General features: G+C 45.2%; 1 protein-coding gene across 1 annotated transcript in view; it reads right to left on the reverse strand.

The window, feature by feature from the left end:
* Window positions 1–20,374, reverse strand: part of LOC119185413 (eukaryotic initiation factor 4A-I) — a 48,379-nt gene that overhangs the window by 26,442 nt on the left and 1,563 nt on the right. Inside the window, exons 2-5 of the mRNA XM_037434439.2 lie at window positions 20,237–20,324; window positions 19,934–20,066; window positions 8,353–8,658; window positions 3,854–3,963 (exon numbers count right to left, since the gene is read on the reverse strand). Coding sequence (XP_037290336.1) covers window positions 3,854–3,963; window positions 8,353–8,658; window positions 19,934–20,066; window positions 20,237–20,324 — 637 coding nt within the window. The remainder of the gene's footprint in view (window positions 1–3,853; window positions 3,964–8,352; window positions 8,659–19,933; window positions 20,067–20,236; window positions 20,325–20,374) is intronic.

A 20,374-nucleotide genomic window follows, 5' to 3' on the forward strand; every position in this document is an offset into this window, starting at 1 on the left:
AGAAACCAACCGAAAATACAGCACAAGGCAAAAAGTGGCTCGTAAGCAAATGTCTGTCGAGGCGGACGGAGTAGAGATGCAACAGCGAGACGAGCGCGCCGGACGTGCCATCGCCAGCGGGACGGCCCCCTCTTCCAGCGCAGCAGCCAATGGCAGGCATGCTTTCGCCCGAGAGATATGAGCGCGCTGCTCTAGCCAATCAGCGCTCCACATCGCATCCTGGGGTAACACTGATAGCATCTCAACTGCGCCGTTCACACCATTTTGAAAGGCGGCAAACGAGAGAAAGAATTCATGGTCAAAACAAGATCAAGATGGTGCGGGACGGTCGCATGGTCTCAAAATGGCTCGCACACGAAGTTTGGTTTGACTTTGGATTTTGCGCATGTTTTGGGCGCTGTGGCGCCCTCGAGATCATTCTTTTTTTTGCACTTTGGGGTTGAATTAGACGCTGATATTTATAGAATAGGTAACTTATAAGACAAACAATATTGTTTACCAAAAACTGACTTTTTTGAGTTTTTTTTGTTCTTCAAGGGCCGCGTCCCCCTTAGACTATGAAGTAAATATCCACCTAGCCTTCTGGTGCACTTTGATAACTCTCGAGGCATTGCCCAAAGTGATGCAAGAAGCAACTTAATTGAATAAGGTTCTGCAGGTATCAATAGAAATTTTATGAAAGTATCAGGGAGACATGCAGAATATTTGTGTAAATTTTCATCTGTCAAGTTATAACAAAATTTGTTTACTAATGCCACTTCACTCCCCTTATGGAAAGACACGGCACTTGGAAGTCGAAAATCTGCCCCAAGACAGCATTTTCTCTCATCATTTTCGCATTCCCAATGCCCTTCCGCACCTATCAGTAAAGTATGGCTTTAAAGTTCCACTTATTTCTCAAGTTATAATCCACAAAGAGGGCAACTTCGCGCAAGCGGACCTTCAAATTGAAGTGTAAATGAGCCGTATTTAAACTGCCGACGGCACGGGAACTGTGCGCTCCACTAGCGCCATTTTGGTTTTGTTCGAAAGATCACGTTTCCAAGTTTTTTTCCCCCCAGTAGACAACTATGTACCCCTCCCGAAAGACTAAAAAAAGAACGAAGACAAACCCACGCACAGCGCGCGATTCCATTGGTTGCTTGACGCACGTGACCAAAATGGAGCTTCCACATTGCCCAGGAAAGCTTTTTTTTTCTTTCCGTCTGTTTTTTTTTGTGTACGTGATTTGCTTCCGATCTGTTCAGAGTTTTCGCTCCGCTTGACATTGCGCTGCATTTTTAGTGGCCTTTCTTTTTTCTTTCACTGAATATGTCTAGCGGTGCGAGGAGGCAGTACTCAGCTGCGTTTAAACTAGATGTTGAGTTCGCAGAAGCGAACGGGAACATGGCTGCTCAGCGCCGCTTTGGTGTATCGGAAAAAAGCGTGCGCTATTGGAGGGCGCAGGAAGGGAAGCTGCAGATGTGCAATCCTCAAAAAATGTCGTTTTGTGGACGACGTGCTGTGCATCGGCAGCTGGAGGATAAGCTAGCGGACTTTGTGCAGGAAGTTCGTGCGCGCTCGCTGCCAGTGACCATGGATACCATTCGCAAGAAAGCCCTGAAACTCGCTCGAGAAGTTGGGCTCACGAGAGAAGAGTTTCGTGCACCGAACTTCGGTGCATCGATTTATGCGATGCAAAGGATTTTCTCTCTGGCGGCGCACATCTATCTGTCAGAAGTTGCCGGAGGAGATCGAGAACAAGCTCAAACTTTCAGCGTTTCGTGAACCTTTCAGCGTTTCGTGAACATGATGGGGCAGATTGCAACGCCGGTGAGACCCCCGTGTGGTTTGACATGCCTTCGTCGACCACGATCACGCAGCGCGGTGCCAAGGATGTGAAGCTGTTGTACACTGGCAACGAGCACTCGCGCTTCACCGTCATGCTGGCATGCACGGCAGATGGTAGAAAGCTTCCGCCCTTCGTCATTTTTAAACGCAAGACAATGCCGAATGAAGTGTTCCCGCCCGGTGTTGTCGTTCGCGTCAACAAAAAGGGATACATGGACGACGCCATGATGCTCGAATGGATACGAGTGGTGTGGAACCGTCGGCCAGGTGCACTGCTGCGTCTTCGCAGATGGTGTTGGATGCGTTTCGTGGCCACTTCTTAACCGACGCAGTGAAACGCGCACTCAGCGACAGGAAAACGAACCTCGCCGTGATACGGTATGACGTCTACCCTCCAGCCGCTCGACGTTGTGCTAAACAAGCCGTTCAAGGACCGAGTTGCAGCTGGAATACCAAAAGTGGATGTCCGGCGACAACCCCAAGACACCGACAGGCCGCCTACAGAGGCCGCCTACTGAGTGTTTGTGGCTGGGTGCTTTCCGCCTGGTGCCCCTTGCCGGATTCCATGGTGGAAAATGCTTTCAAGAAATGTTGCATCAGCAACTCGCTGGATGGCACTGAAGACAAGGCACTGTAGGAGGCGGCCAGCGACAAACTATTGTCTTCAGAAGACAGTGGTGCTTCGTCGGACGAATAGGAGCAGTTGTGATGGAGATTGAGGGGAGCTACTACGATCGGGGTGCGGTGCGCCCAATTCGCAAATAAATGTTGTTTGGAAGTTTTGTGTTTTCCTTTTTTTTTCTTTTTCGGTAACCTGAACTTGGGGGGGTCGACCTATATGGCTGGGCACTGAAAACCAACGAAAGTGATATGGACGCCATGAAAAAAGGCCGTAATGGCAACACACAAGCACGTCACATCTAATGATAATTGTTCAGATCACAGTTCGTGTCAAGCCGGGGCTGATTCGTGGTGCCGCCACAATGCTGCAAAAGCAAAAGGCGAACCAGAACCCTCGCACCGCTACAAAGGAGGTTGCCGAAGCAATGCTGCCAGTATACACTCTGCTGTCTTAAAAGGCCTTCCTCCAAAGATGTCAGCGACACAAGATCCAAAATTCAAACGAAAGCCTCCACTCCGTGATTTGGAGCTTGATATCAAAGGAGCAGCACCCTTCGCTTTTTGCTGTGCAAGCTGCTGTCGCAGAAGCTGTGCTTTAACACCAGCAATCTCAATACATGTGCTGCTAATCTTGAGCAGCTGGACATGAACATACCCAGCAGTGCATCCCTGAGGGCTAGGGAGAAGGACTGTCGTCGCAGTGCAAGCTCCAATAAAAAGAAAAGCATCCCAAATTGTGAGGAAGCTAGCCACGAAGAAGCATAAGGATGGAATGCATCCAGATTATTTCCCTGGTGCTTTTTCATAAGACTTTATAGTATTTTTCAAATAACAGTGTTTTGAAAAGTTATCGTTTTGAGAAAGTTTTTATTGTTTTCTCAAAACAGCTGTTTAGGGAGATTTGCCAAGTTGGAGGGAAAATAGCTTTTGTCCTATTCCAGCTATCAGCATAACTTTTTTTTTCCAGAAAGATAAATGCATAAGCAAGATGCTTATCTTGAAGACAATATACGCTTCAAAACATTTTTTGATTGGGTCAAATACATGACATGTGAAGGTGGCTTTTTTTTTCTGTGAACATTGATTACCTCTAACTCTTAATGAAAATGGCCCAGCAAATTGATTTATGGCATATTGCACTCCTGTAAACATACAATATTGTATCTACACTGTCACCACTGTTTTGGTATTTCCTGCGTTATGCTAATTTTGCTCCAAAGGACCCAGTTTATGCATTATTTGTGGAGTATTCTAGAAACTACCTGACCAATCAAAAAAGTAATTACCTTTTAGAATCTGCAGATCTAAATACACAAACTATGAAAATCTCATTCAGATCTATTCATAAAAAAGTTGCCTGTTAAGTGTAGCCTCCCCCCTTAAACCCCCACGATGTACGTACCTGAATGTTTGAGTTTAGCGTCCGGAAGACATCATAGATCTGATCTTTGAACCCTCGGGAAAGCATTTCATCAGCCTCATCCAGCACAAAAATACGGATGTTGTTTGTTCCTGAAATGTGAAAAATGCAGTTTTTCAGCATTGATGACAACAGCATCATAGAGTGCTCATTTTTAACGAGTTTCTTCAACTTATAGATATTCAGAAATAGCAGCTCCCCACTATACAAGGACAACCTTGTCAACTGTCATAAAGCACAATGCTACAAAATGTAACAAAAATGAAAGCCGTGCTTCTCCACAATGCCTGCACTTCAAGGGTCAGACAACACCAGAAAACTTGAGTACATGATGTTAAAACAACTTTTACTATGTGAGAAGAGCTTCTGTAAATGAGTTTTGTTGCAATTCCTGACTCATTCACCTTAGTAATTTGAAGCTAGGAGATCTGCAGAAACAACTCAAGAAACAGTTTACCTCCAAATCAATTTTTTTTATACCAGTCTTGATGCCTGTAACTTGACTCCTTTTAACGAAATGAGGTAGATGTTGCACCAGTGATTGAGGTGCCACGGAAAGATTGCCATGGTACCTCACCCATAACCAGCGCCATGATTTTCGACCTTTCGACAACTGCAACCACCTTTAAGTGTGTAGTCCCAGTGCTTTAAGGTCAACTCCACATGCCACAAAAAACATTCAGCAAAAAGGCCCCAGTAGTCTCTGGACTTCCTTCTAGTGTCAGTGTCCACACACTGTCTTTTAGAATGAATGCTTACCAACTATAGCACGAAAACCAGAATATAGGTCGAATTTAAAATGCAACCATAATAAAATGTCGACACCAGTGAAACTGCCTCTATCGTTATCACAATCATTGGCGTCTATTTACTGCCAGCCTTGTGCCATGGGCATTTTTTGCTCTGAATCTACACTCAAACCTCAATGTAACGCACCTCAACTTCCTCAACTTAAGGGGGGACGCGGCTTTGGGATCGCGCAAAATGGCAAAAAAAATTGATGTTTTGAAACTCAAGTTTTCAGTTTCTGGAACCCCTTTTCTATCTGGTTCCAAAATATCTACACTGAAAACCGTGCAGAAGTGCTTCAGAAAATTCGTTTCACCCACCTAGGTAGCAAAACTTCTGGAAATGACGAGAAAACAGCAATTTTCAAAAAGTTATAGCTTCGCGATGCTTAGGCTGGGAACCGGCTTCTTGGGCTCATCGGAAAGAGCATTTCTCCATGTTCAACTTTCCCGCCTCAGCTGGCTCCTCCCTTTAACAAACGCACAAAAAGCAAATGTTTGAAGGTCGTTCTGAGGCCCTTGAATGGCTGTGGTTGCCATGTTGCCTCAGCTCGCCTCGCCATTGGCCCGATGCTCGCTCCGGGAGACGACCGTCGTCTGCTGCTTGTGCGTTGCGAGGACATGGCTCTCGAAAATCGCTACTTTGCGACGTGTTCACGGCTTGATGATCACTCAAGATATAAATACGCTTTAGTTACGAGCAGTAAGCGGATGCGCGATAAGGTTACTACGAGCGGGCGCGCGGTCTATGAGTGCCGCGTGCCATCGGAGTCGTCTTTAGCCCTAACTCCGCCGACAGCGAGACTGCAGGCAGGAGCGACACGCTAGCGCATTCGTGGCGACGAGCTTCTTCGCAAGCAACGAAGCTGTGAGCGGCAGCACGATCTGATTACTACGAGTGGCGGAGCGAAGTCTACGAGTGCGGCACGTCATCGGAGTCGGCTTTAGCCCTAACTCCGCTGACAGCGAGAATGCGGGCAGGAACGGCGCGCAAGCGCACTCTTGGCGACGTGCCTCTTCGCAAGGAATGTAGCACATCACTCTCTAGCTCCTCTGAATCACGTACGGGTATTTTACGCATCGGCAGCAAGCACAGTCAAGCTCGTCACACCCCCCCCCCCCCCCTTCACTGCCAAGGATTGCTGGGAACAGTGGCTAGCAGTTTCGCGCGTCGTCCTTCGAAAATGCGATGCCAAGCACAGTGCGTGGCGATTTTTCGTCATCGTAGTCACACATTTCGCGCATCGTCACCAAACGCCACTGCACTGTCCACGCGGCGGCGCACCCCACAATCATATGGCGTGCTGTCAATAAGCTGTTGTGATGCAATTCAGACGTGTTTGGAGCCGTGCTTCATATCGCCACGAACGTCTATGAATGTTCCGAGGTTAATAAATTGCTGTAGATTAGAGTTTCCGCGACCGGCTGTATGATGATGCGTTTCACAACTAGAGCGGCAAAAGAGCATATATGATTCAGGGGCACGAATCTTCATATGCCCGTTTCGTGTCATAAATTATACTGCTAAAATTCCTGAGCCACTAGTCTTCTGCCGCCAACTTTGTTATTTGGAAAGAAGGCATAGGCCGCCATGGTGTGATCCCTTTTTCTGATGCAATAACCCTCTCTCCAAATAAAGAAAAGTTCAGTGAATACTTGTAATCAAGTACTTAATTACACTAATTACAACTTCAGCACAAAAAAAGTGCAATAAGTTCAGTATGTGGTTTTATTCAATTACAATCTTTTCTGTCATACCTATCACACCACTTCTTCATACAAAGAACTTGGTTTGAAATCCATACTTGTTCTTTGTAAATCATGAAAAGGAGTAAATCATGAAAAGAAGTCAAATATCACAAGACAAACCTGAGATCAGTTTTTAGGAGTCTTGGAAACAAAGAAAAGTTGAAACTTTAAACGCAGCTTTTTCAATACTGTTTTTTTTTACATTATGCTCAGCCCCTCCACATAGTTCAATGAAGAAATATGCCTCTCGTAAAGTATTTGTAGTATCGCTTCAAAATTCTTATGGAAGCACTGTGAGGTCATTCCTAGTGTTTGTGCCAATTTTTATCAATATCCAACGAGAAACAAAAAAGTTAATTGAAAAAGGCCTATCGAAAATTTCGACAGGCTTTTTCTCACAAGTGTGTTTTGGACATTGTGCATTGCTCATGGAAAGAGTAGCACGGTAATGACTGGACCGATTTTGATTGTTTTTTTTTAATCCCTGAACACTGCTTGTGGGTACAGTAATCTTAAATTTCTGTTCTTTGGCCCAGTTTTTTTTTTCTGGACGATGATTTGTCCATGCCACTGTTTCCGACAATGTGCGTCGGCAGCCATGATGATCTCTAAAACAAAAAAGAGAACTTATTAAAGAATTCTGAGAGTGCCATAACCCTGTAGCTTTCTTTTGAGTAAAGATCAACACCATTCGCAGCTTCCTGGCATGTTTTGTTACAGCGCTAGGCTTTCCACGAGCAGACCATGTAATTGGACCATGTAGCATTATGTAACTTGAGAACTACTGAAGGTACCACGATGAAACTGCATATTTCCTAATTCGAGACACTTATGAGTATGCATGCCAAATTTAATTGCTGTAGGTCAACAAATAAAAAGTTTGTTTTTTTCAATGCCACCTCCCCCCCTCAATGAAATATTGGTTATAATGAAGTGAACAAAAAATAGCATCGCAATAGATATGGTGCTAAGAATACATCTTAACCCCCCCCCCATTCTCAACTAGTGGTCAATATCAGTTTACAATAGCATTCAAGAAAGCATTGATTGATTGATATGTGGGGTTTAACGTCCCAAAACCACCATATGATTATGAGAGACGCCGTAGTGGAGGGCTCCGGAAATTTCGACCACCTGGGGCATTTCAAGAAAGCAGTGGTCCAGTTGATCTCATTGTGTAATCTCATCGGAAGTTCTACGATTATATAGATCCTTCCCAGTCGTTCAAGTCCTGTTTGCACAAGGGAGCGTTACACGTATAATGGTGCAGTAACAAAAATAGCAAAAAAGGAGAGCATGCGACATTACCATTACATTTTGCTGCTATAATATTCATCGCTTTGCCCATAAAGCTGATCCCCACCCCCCATTTTTACGACTCAACAGTCTCCATCGAAGAGTGCTTTTTGTTGCCAACACTGCAGTCTTTATAGACTAACAGCTTCAGTACTAAAAGAGTGGAACATTGAGTTCTCCATGCAAGCGTCACTTTCACAAGATTAATGCATTATTTCTTTTCAAATGGCACAAGATTCACAGTTCACACATGGTGCGAGAATCATGCATGAACCGAAATATGATGACCGAACTATACAGGGTATGAATGTGGCTGCGTCCTTTGAGTATCCAACACGTGCTGCTCGGTCGAAAAGACTCTGCTGAACTTGTCATCACATGTGCAAATCGCCGTTTAAGCGCAGGAGGTCAGATTCACTAAGAATGGTGCAACTGGCGCAGCACTTCCACTGCTGATTATTTAACCATAAGATGTCGCATTTGAATTTATGAGAACTATACACGTAAGTGTGCTTTTGCTATAATCTATCATCTTTAGCAACACCAAAAAGACAGCAAAATACACCCCTCTTCACTCCAACACCACGGGCCATTCTTGGTCCTTGGGATTAAAATCTCTGAGCTCATGACAAAAATGAAACTACTCACGGAGGGCTTTCCGGCTGATCATGTCGAAGACACGCCCTGGAGTGCCAACAACTACATGGACACCCTTTTCCAGTTTGCGGATGTCCTCTCGCACATTGGTGCCTCCAATACAGGCGTGGCACTGGGCACTCATGTAGTCACCAAGTGCGATGACCACCTTCTGAATCTGTTGTGCCAGCTCACGGGTTGGTGCCAAGATCAGTGCCTGGCACTCCTTCAGCGACGTGTCAATCTGCTGGAGGATGGCAATCGAGAAGGTCGCAGTCTTGCCAGTGCCCGACTGGGCCTGGGCTATTACGTCCATCCCTGGACAGAAGGAGGCCACAGTCTCAGCAATGCACGACACTTGTTAGCAGAGCATCAAAGTATCGATGGCATAATATTTCTATGCTACGAAGCAACTGCACCCTGAATAAACCCTATCAGCCTTTGCTGATGGTACCTGGCGGGCCAGTTAGCGATGCATACCTCAGAGGCAGGCACATCTTATATGTGTGTCGATAAAGGAAGCATTACACTTATCACGAAGATAAGACTGACCACAGATCCCACCAGACTGAAAAAGAAGCAAAGGGTTGCGCTTCCCTGTACCACAAAGAAAATTCTCCATAAACTAGAAGTGGAGAAACAAGGATTGCATGAGTGAGAATGGTTACAATGTGCCTGCACAGATTTCCACACATTCATGGTTTATTGCTGCATAATTATTTCACTTTACTACTTGGGTAAGAAAGCGTTCAATTTAGTACATAGGCTATCAGCACTTTTAATGCCGGTCACTTGCCACACAGCAATGACCACTGGGTACACAAACAGAAGCTCATGAATATTAAACCATCTGACAAATGCTTCTCTAATTTATAATATCAGAGGTAGCTATATATTTATTACATTTGATGCTACCTTGGACACAATGCAACTCAGGTTTGAAGTGTCCATAACCATTTCAATACACTCATCAGCTTTATAGAGAACACACACGACAAGTTCTTAGCATACTACAACTCTGCATGGAATTTTAAAATACCATTCCAAGAACTTTATGATTGTTTCGTGCCAAGGAAATTCTTGGTTCAATGATCACGCTATAGTGGTCCACATACTGCTAGCTCAATTCAAACCACTTGCCTCTCAAGGGCTCTTGAGGCACGCACTAACCAAAGCCATCTTTAGTGGGTGCAGCATCCTTTGTTATCTGGCAACATTGTGCCCCCCCCCCCCCAGGAAATGCACGCGATACTTGTTACCACTTTTCATATTCTACAAGGGGCCATGCAGATGGTGCCTGATAATGCCTTTAGATTTGAAGTGCAGAGAATGACTTCACGAGAACAGCCAGGAGAATTATACGAAGTATTTTGTACCAAAACAGGTCTGCCGTTTTAAAAGCGCGAAATCATTTACTTTTCAATTCCCTATACATGGGCATTTAGCTCACTGAAAAGGCCGCCGATACAGCGCTATGGGAAATCAGCACCTTGAAGTACTGGTTACATGACTTGCCTATGTTACAGTTCATTTCGTAATACCGTGCCTGAAAACGAAGTGAGCCCACAGAGTCGATATTGTTTTCATCCCACATTTGTATAATTGCAGCACTTCGAATGCATTATTTCCCTCTGTGGCACCCATGGGAAAGTAGTTAAGTTCATTGCTACAAGAGACATTACATGGACGCATCATTTGCTACAAAATGCAGCTAGGGCTAGTTTCGCCCACCAGCAAAGTACTCGTCGCAATACATAAGTAAAATAACCTTCAGATGCGACTTTACATGTGATACAACTGAGACGCAACCACGTGAGAAAACCAAACTTTGGAACAGCCCCACCATTCACCATGATAATAGAGTTTTTTTGTTCAATGAATTTAAAAGCACACAACATCCATTTTATTACATCTTATAACACATAAAATATTTTATTATTATAAGCAGTTTGAGTTTTGGCAATTCACTGTAATTGGGTCTCTTGATGTCATTGAGCTCGTTCCAAAATGTCCCACTGGTTATGCTGTGTTACCAACATTGACCTAAAAAATTATTTGCCTTTATACATGCACATTTAAATACTAGAGGTTCCTAACTCATGTGTGTCATGGCCTTGACAGAGGACACCTTTAACAGCCCTCTGCATGATGCCAGGACAAGATTCATGTAGCATCATTTGCTATCAGACGTGCAAATGACAAGGCACAGCCCGACTATTAGTTGATGCAGTTATTTAACAGAAATGTTCATATGTCCTGCTTCTACCGGTCACTACGAGTATCGGACATTAAAGGCTTTCGGCATAATAAGCTAAGACTGACAGCAACGTCAAACCAATTAGTGGCTTTATACAACTTTATTGGGGAGCTCATGGTCGCCATCAATCATTGCGTCGTATGACCGTGGTTTCGTATGCAGCAGCTGCAGAAAATGGTCGCTCCGTTTTCAATTCGCGTGCATTAGCCATGCACAAGCCTTCAAAACTACCGTAAAATTCGAAATACAGATCAAATTAAAAAAATGCAACGAAAAGTCTACGCTCGTCTTATATGCCGGTCATTGACAGAAAAAAAAAATAATGCGGAAGTCTCAACAATAATGGGCAGCTGAAGTCGAAAGCCTCTACTGCCATCGCGAGCATCAGCAGTGGTTGGGCAAGGCCTACAGTGTTCACGCAACGCTATTTTGCCTCCGTTATTTACTGTTAGTCGTCTGTTTTCTTTTTTCTATTTCCTCCAGAAATGAGTGGCAGTCGACAGCAATTTACGATAGGCTCGAAGAAAAAGTTATCGAATATGTTGAAGCGCACGTCAACCTAGTGGCATAACGAGAATTCGGTGCATCAGAGAAAAGCGCCTAATACTGGAGGAGCCAAAAGCAGCAAAACACACGGTAGAGCAAAAATGTTTGTATTAATATATATATTTCGTGGACAGACTGCAGTGCACACCGAGTTGGAAACGCTACTCGCCAAATTCGCCTGGGAGCTGCATGCAAGTTTGGCAACGAATGCACCTGCACAAAAGCTCTCAAGATGGCGCGCGACTCTAGGCTCACGAGGGAGCAATTCAAGGGATCCTTGGCGTGGGTACGCCAATTTTCAAGCGGAAGGTCTTTGCACTGACGCGGCGTACTTCTGTCTTTCCGCAAATGCTGCATCGGTAACGGATTGAATGGAACGGAGGACAATAAACTCTGGGACGTTAGTGAAAAAAAAAAAAAGACGTCGTCGGACTCAACTTCAGACAAGTCTTAGTGACAGCACTTTGTGGCCTCCTAGCGTTTAAACTACAGAAGATTAGTGTACAAACCAAATGAAATGCATCCCCCAAGCTGGTGTCGCATATTTACCAAGGTAAGGATGAGCCACGATACTTTCAGATATTTTAGAATTTCTTTTTCAGAGATTCAAACTATGAGGGCTCAATCTATATTTCAGTTTTTAAGGGGGGAGGCTACCACGAAAGCCAAACTTTATTTTTCAAGCCATCATAATGAAGACTTCAGGATATGTACACTACATTAAACGTAGAAAGTTTCGTTCATGAAATTGTGTTCAGGGGTTCTAGAGTTACTGAGGTCTAACTGGGTGGCTCACTTGAGTGCCTGAGGAAGAGCCAGAAGAAATCCCAGGACAGACCAGATGGTTGAAATCATTTGCGGTCATCAATAGATAGATATCCTAGGGCGTAAGAGCAGTTTTTCTAACATCCCCTCCAAAAAAAATTTTATGCAACTTCAAATTTGATGCACCCACTAAGTATGACATTTATAAAAAATTAATTGTTCCTTAATAATTAGTGGCACCGATATTCAAAAAAAAAAAAAGAAACTTGTTACACCCTCCTGCTAAAGTCATCCAGGAGCAGAATGTAGACACCGCACATAAATCCGATAAGCAGTTCCCGAGTTATCGCTTTCCTCAGCATCACAACTAGCTAAAAGATCCATTTTGAGAAAACTGGCTTTGAAAGTTCAGCACATGCGTTTTCCTCAAGAAGCTCCAGCAGAGTAGCTTGAAAGGCCCTTGTGCACTCTTCTTTTGTCGTCTCTTTATCTTCTCATAGTGCCATTTAGAATTTTTTTTTTCAGACGTAGGGCATCTCTTTCAAGAGCCGGCTGCATCAGTTCAAATTTTTTCTGCGGCGCTGCCGTAGATTCGAAATCAGCGCCATTGGAGTCTTGCATTCGCAAGAATTTCTTCCTCAGTTAGGAAATGCCTCCGCAAATGAAGGGTCGATGGTCCATGCACGCCATCGGCCCCGATGCAGACAAAGTGCTCTGTCTGGCGATCTTAGCAGCACTCAGTGTCACGCTCGACGGCACCGATTAAGAGCACGTGCTGGATCCAGCGATCTCAGACACGCTCGATGCATTCCCGGTTCTAGGTACACACGGACACGGTTTGTCGGATTAGGGACTTGTGGCAGCTGACAGAACAGTTTCGCCACTGCAAGTATTTCCGCATTGGGCAAAAAAAAAAAAAAAAAGAGATACCGATCGAAAATACAGCGCAAGGCAAAAAGCTGCTCGTAAGCAAGCATCTATCGAGACGTACGGAGTAGAGATGCAACAGCGAGACGAGCGCGCCGGACGTGCCATCGCCAGGGGGACCGCCCCCTCTTCCAGGGCAGCAGCCAATGGCGGGCGTGCTTGTGCCCGCAAGATATCAATGAGCTGCTCTAGCCAATCGGCACTCCACATTGCATCCTGGGGGAACACTGATAGCATCTGAACTGCGCCGTTGATGCCATTTTGAAAGGCAGCAAACGAGAGAGAAAGAGTTCACGGTCAAAACAAGACCAAGATGGCGCGGGACAGCCGCATGGTCTCGGAATGGCGCATGCGCAAAGTTCGATTTGATTCTGGCTTTTGCGCATGTTTTGGGCGTTGCAGCAACCTCGAAAAGAGCATTTTTTTTTTTCCACTTTGAGGTTGAATTAGGCACTGATATTTACAGAATAGGTAATTTATGCGAAATACAACCTAACAATATGGTTTTTCAAGAACAGAATTTTCGGCAATTTTTCGGTTTTCAAGCCCCCCCCAAGGCAAGTTGTGCGTTGTTCGTTCTATTCGCATCAGTCGTGGTTTCGTACACAGAGTTTGCTGAAAGCAGCGTTGCTTCGACTAGGTGAACATTGCAGGAGCACGCACTTATAGAGCTCTGCAAGCTTCATTGCCACCATAAATGATCGTGTCGAGAACGATCGCAGTTTCACCCACAGCTAGCAGTGGTGGAAAACGATAACCACAGTTATGACAGTGTGTGCGCTGATTGTGCATGTACTTGCGAAGCTTCCAGCAAGCTGCTCTCTGCCTTCACTCAACGGTTTAGGAACCAGAGTTCGTATCACCTGCCGCAATGACAAAAGGTGCACGGAACATCCGAATTTTGGCCCAATAGACAAAACAGAATTTGGACAGGGAATTTCCCGAATCCCTATAAGTTGGTTTCGTATCACAGAGATTCTACTGCACGCTTACATGAACACCTCCTGAACTCCATTAAGCTGTAATGCTATTGCTTAGCAAAAAGCCTGGATTAGATTGGGTTGAATTTGCCAATGTGGCCAGATCATGCGCTAAAATTTCGATTTCCGGGAGATTTTCCTGCCAGCCGTACAAACATAATGGTCTAAACCCACGAGTCTTCCTTGAAAATCTGCGAGACTTGGCAGGTGTGCAACAGGCGCAGTAAGGCAAAAAGACATGATTGTAGCAAATTCGCATAAATGATACAATTGGACCACCATTGATCTTCTCAATGGGGCCTGTTAAATCAGCGTCGCACAAATTACAAACAGCGCCAAGTCTTTGCGATGGTATAGTGTGCGCTGTCCAGTTATCACGACTGACAGGCGCACGCTTCCTGATCGGCAGCTCAGCGCACATATGCGTGCCTGTCCATAAAGATAAGTGGACGGCGCGCACTATACAATCATTTCATTTCATTTATTTATACTGTTAGCCCAGAAGTGGGCTGTTACAGGGTGGAAGTACAAACAATTATTTGCGAAAAAGAAGTACCGTACAGGTCTCGAGATAATTTCTCGGTATTATTGTGACCAGCAACTCGAAGTTATACATAACAAGAAATGGAACACACATGCGATGCAATACATACACACAGAACAGCACATGACGCATTTGAGGCGGCACTTTTGGACCGCGCTGAAGATTTGAAAGATTTTCAATCATGAAGGCTTGCCGCTGTTCAGGTTGCATTTGATGCAAATAGTATGTGCAACTACAGTCTTGTTTAGCATCAACAGGGGTGGAAGTGGACTCCAGTGTTTTGGAACAGATCAGGGAACAGGAATAATGCTGTTTTGGAGAAGCTTTGCAACAGTAACATGGGAGTGTTAGAGAAGGTTCGAAGCAACAAAAGGTTGTGTTTAGGAGCAAATTTCCTGGGTTGAAACATTGTCAATTTGAAATTATTTTTTGCAAATAAAAATTCAAAAGGTTTTCACTAAACATTCAGTACTGATGAGCTGACTAGATTTACTACCTACAAATGCATTTGTGTGCCCGAGTCCTTGTTCACATCACTAAAAATCACAGCTGACAGAGAAATAGCTAAAAAAACGAAAGATAAGTGGCGCTCATCTTGTTTTCATGACCACTAGATAATCGTGGTGCACTTCGCTTGGCCGAAGTTTGCTATTCCCAAGGCAATTAAGCAAGCCACTGTGCTGATCTGTGCTCGGTTTGGAGAGAAGTGGTGACGAGTAATTTACACGGCAAATCCACGCGCACGGTACAATTAGCACAGCAGCAATGATGTGGGCAGCAGAGGTGCCGCCGCTCCGCACATAAATGACCCGGAGATTATAAGTCTTCGCAACGACTTCGCATTTCAATGAAACTGTCAGTTGTCCCTTAGTATCACATCGCTGTGGACATGTGCACATATGTATAGTGGAAAACCCATAGTGTCCGTTCTGTCGCTATTCCAGTCGCTGTGTATCCTGGACCCTGTAATAGTTTTGAAATGCTCCTTGGCGTCGCCACTGCACGCTATCGTGCAAGATTGTCACGGAAATTGCTGTTTATGCGCAGCACTTCCACCCCTGCATTAAAAATGAGCAACAAAGCAAACGTGCCTACTTCATTAAATAATGCAACAGCAGCCGAAAGCCTCCATTTCCCAGAAACCCCCTTTTAGGCTATTTACAGCAGCTTTTTACAACAGTCCCCTTTGAATTCTACTGCAATGTACCTTGCCTTCTCAGCATCAGGTTGTCTACCGAGATGTCTCGTGCAGACATTTGCAAATACTTGTACAGTTTTTTTTTTTTTCAGTCACAACAAGCTTAAATCTTGCATATGACTGCTTCATTTGCTGTCTTTTCGACTGCTCCAAAAAGGTGTCCTCAGGGCAATACCAGAAGAAACTGCTGAAGACTTTTGTTCCTGTTCAATGCATTCGTGATTTACAGTTTTGTATAAAAGCCTTTTTTTTGTTTTAGTCCCAGCCTCCTTATCATCTTGTCTAAGTTCCCATGCCGTAGAATGCCAGAAAGGACGCAAAGCACCACTTATACAGTTGCTGAGGAACCACCGAGCGACTTGCCTGATTGAAAAAATTTGTTAGACGCAAACTTCATTGTAGTCCGTCGTAAAGGACGAATTTATTGCGAGCGCTTTTTTAAATAAATGTCTATTTTCTTGAAGTTTAGCTATAAACATCATATGCAAGTTTATTTCATGGCGCTTATGGATGAGCACAATATATTTGTTCTGAGCACTACAAAAAATTGCAGCATGAATGACAGTTCCACGGACAAATGTACTGGATAGTCTCGTCACATACATAAGATATGTTGATTTAGGGAAAACTGTGGTAAAGAATCCCTGAACAAGGGGTAGAGCGCAGCGCACACCGAGTATTGCCAATAGAAGTTCTGCATTTTCATTAGGATAACGCATCACTCGGTGCTTCCACAGCGACTGCAGAAGTGTTAACTCGTGCCCATTGTGGAGTTCTGGTTGGCACGCACTTGAAGCGAGCGAACAAGCAAGCTGTAAAGTAAAAAAAGGACACCCGGGCACAGTGCGCACTTTTGAGCGTCGTCAGCTGCCCTCATAAGGCGCCGCAGTGCTGTCTGCCACATGCTCATGTGGTTTTTAATATTTTGACCTCCACTGTACATCCACAACTTCACAATTCAAATAAGAAGTGCAAGATAAGCAACAAATATAAAGAACGAAATCAAGGAGATATCACATAAAAGAGAAAGTCGCCGATATTTTCAAGATCACCACATATTTGGAAACCGCACAGCAAACTTCATGGACTGCAGTTCTGTTTGTTACAAGTTTGCACAAGATTCTTAAAAAGTTTAGTACTGAATAGATTGCTTTTAAAAGCATGTTTCGATTGACAAAAGAAAAATTGAAGTGTATATAAATCTTTTTTCATGGCCTATACCCTGTCATACCTGCCAACAAGGAAATTCTTAATACCACTGAGCCGGGAATAGAAGGAGGGGTATAAGACTTTTTTTCCATTTGTAGCTGTGATGCATTTGCCTTTAGCGACAAGCATAATCTCATTTTGCCGCCATAAGTAAAATCGACGTACTGAATTATTTCCCTTCATTTTTGGCACTAAATGAAAAACAAAAAACATTGCGAAAAACAATGGGGGGGGGGGGGGTCCCAAACGTAACCGCAAACATCAGCACTGCAGTCGCTACTGTCTTGGAGTGGCCGAACACACGAGGATAGGGTTTCCCACCAATGTCAAGAGTGTAATGGCGAATTCCATTGAGAGAACAGGAGTAGAGGGGCAGGGCAGTTAGAAATGGGGGGCAGAACACTGAGAGCAGGGCCACTCAACCTGCCATTGGAATGAGCCGCGCTCCTAGAGGACAGGTAGGAAGGTGACAAGTAGGGAGACCATGTCACTGAAACATTCCAAGCCCCAGCATAGTCTCTCTGGGGCAGCAGCAAAATACGCGTGAAATCGGTCAGCCTCGCATTCTTCATTATCCTAATACCTAGTATGTCTGTGCAATGACCCATTCGGCAGACGGCCAGCTGTCATCATAGCCATCCGTACAAAACTGTGGTGTCAAACTACACATGGTTGCTACCGTTGCCGCTGCGCTCACCAACTGAAGAAAAATTCGGAAACTGACGTTCAAGGGCCACGTGGCTCGTGGTACTTCGCCTACTCCGCTTTTCAGGCGAGAGCACTACAAACTGCTCCTGGCTGCTCTCGACACAGCAAAAGCACTCTCGCTCTACCAATAAATGACAGTGCTCCTGACCTTGTTCGACCACTGAAAATGCCGGCTCTGAAGAGCACTTTTCTGAAGAGCACATGCTCGCCGTAACAGTGGACGGGCAGAAGCTGCCCCCATTTATTATTTTTACGCGGAAGACCCTCCCGAAGGCCAAGTTTCCCCCAGCAATACACGCGAGTGTACAGGAGAAAGGGCGGATGACCGCTGACCTTATGGTAGACTGGGTAAGAACTGTTTCGGGACGCCGCCCTGGAGCACTTTACCTGTCGCTGCTGGTTGTCGGCAGCTTCCGCAGTCACCTGGTCGACTCCGTTCGGGCGAAGCTGAAGGAGCTGCGGACTGACCTCACTGTCATTCTAGGCGGTCTGACTTCGATGTTGCAGCCTCCAGACGTATTCTTGAACAAGCTGTTCAAGGATAATGTTCGGAGGCTGTATTCAGAATGGAGGGCAGAAGGCGACCATGCAGTCACTCCCGGGGCAAGATAAAGAAGCCATCGGTGGAGATCATTTGTTCATGGGTAATCAAGGCATGGTCCATGATTTCGCCAGAAATTATCGTCCGCAGCTTCAAGAAGACTGGGTGGGATCTCCAACGCCTTGGACGGGACGGAAGACGACGAGGTCCACGAAAACGACGAGGGAGACCACGCTGAAGCTGGCGATGAGTCCGATGACGCTGCTATGAGCGACGTAGACTGCAGTCTTGACTCTGGCTTCGAGTAGTTCGCCGAAGAGACCTATTAGCTAGTGACTTTAGTCTGGGCAAATAAACCTTGATTTGGGTTGAACATGTAGTTTCATTGTAAAGGTAAGCCTTGTATCAGCACTTTTCGAAGCTTTTAGTTGCTGGTGGAAAAACTGCAATTTGTCGCCGTTTTTTTTTTCTTGCACTGTACCTTTCTTTCCGCGGAAACTTTTCCCGCGTATTTGTCGCACCCCCAGCTTCCATATTTTTTCGGGAAAAAAAGTGCGAGGATTACGCGAGTAAATACGGTAATGAGTTGGGCTGCACATGCAGCTTACGGTCCCTTCGAAGGAAACCTAGACGTGCCTTGACTGTCATACTCTGAAGTACTTGTGGGGCCGACTCGGGCACGCTGCTGGCATCAGCAAGCATGCCTGCACCCAGCGTCGATCTTCTGCCTGCCCTGACACACGGAAACATGGTGAATTATGTGGTGCTTTTGAACAGTCACGTCACGCTGCAACAAATCAGGGTTACAAGTCTGAAAACGGCCAGCACAGCTACTTCAACAGTGGAGGAGAGAAAACTTAGCATCAAAGCAGCTTATATATTGCAGCATCTCGTCGTCGTAAGCAAAGTCGATATCTAACGACACTCTCGCATTACTGTTGTGAAACTTCGCTTTTATCCAGACACACTGGCGTTGCCAAGCTTGTGTCTTAAAAAGGTGCAAACTCGTGTTGCATCGCAGTGGAAGTGCTGGTGTCGTGTGGGAGTCACAAATGCCCCTTTTGCACCCTGCTCCGTTGACTACGTGCCCACTACAATGGCCTTCAGCTTACTCTTCAGTAGTTTTTTACAGCAGTAAAAATGTGCAGATGCTGCACTAGTCCAGTCATAACAGCCATGGCCCAGCAGTGGGCTTGATGCCAATTCAGGATTCGCTTTGCTCATTCATTTCACGTGTTTGCCTATGAAAGAGACCACATTCGTGTACGTTGCCCAATTAGGCCAACTTGCCTACTCGCGACATGTATATTCAAGAAAAAAAGTTCATTTGTACATCGCTGAATCTAGGCAGCACTCTTGAGAAGCGACTTAAGCACGTCAGTAATTATAAGTGTGAAACCTGAGCATACCTTGAAAATACCTTTACCTGTGATGCAATGAAGCCTGCCGACGCGACTGTCATTAGTGCACGCAAGCCAAGAGCTACGGCGCTTTTCGGACATTCTTGTTCCAGCGCACTGGTTCATTATAATCACAGGCAAGCTAAATATTGTCACGCAAGGCTTTGCCTAGCCTTTTGAAGCGGCAATTCCACTTCTCATTCTGCACCCCCCCCCCCCAAAAAAGCGCATATAGCTGAGGTGAAGGCACTGGTGCGTCCAAACAACACGTCTCGCCGCTACAAAGCTCTAGGCCGCAATTTGAGATAATCTTAAACAAGACGACTTTTGGTCTTCTCGTTCCTGGCTGTGATGTCCGTGCAACCCATGTATGGCTGGGAGGGTTAATCAGCACCGATCTTAGCCGTGACGGCAACAGTGGAACACTATCCGCTGGCTGGTGCCACGCAGGACATGACCACCGTACAGTTATTTTGTATATGTAGATGATCATGTGTCACCACTATTGTAACACCTACCTTTGATACATGGGATGATGGCTCTCTGCTGAATGGCAGATGGCTTTTCGAAACCATAGGCATAGATTCCACGCAGGAGCTCTTCACGAAGGCTCATGTCATCGAAGTTGTCGATGATCTCTTCCCAGTTGCTCTGCCAGAAAAAAGAACATCAAGCTTAGTAAACAGAGGCCCAAAATGCCCCAAATAGACTGAACGGCTTTATTTTCTTTTCCCAGCAGAGAGGCATTAACAAAATGATTATCGCCAAGTGCGGCATTTTTATGCAGCCTTCAAGCAGTACCAGTAATACAAAACTCTCACCTCGATGATGCCATCTGGCTCCATGCCTGGGGGGCCATCATACTCCTGGTCCTGTCGTTTCTCAGGATCCCAGTCGCTCGGCCCGTTTCTGTTAAAAAAAATGTGGCTTACTTCGAAATTCACTGTAACGTGCATTTC

Source organism: Rhipicephalus microplus, chromosome 1, assembly GCF_043290135.1.
Source record: "Rhipicephalus microplus isolate Deutch F79 chromosome 1, USDA_Rmic, whole genome shotgun sequence".
NCBI classification, from domain to species: Eukaryota; Metazoa; Arthropoda; class Arachnida; order Ixodida; family Ixodidae; genus Rhipicephalus; species Rhipicephalus microplus.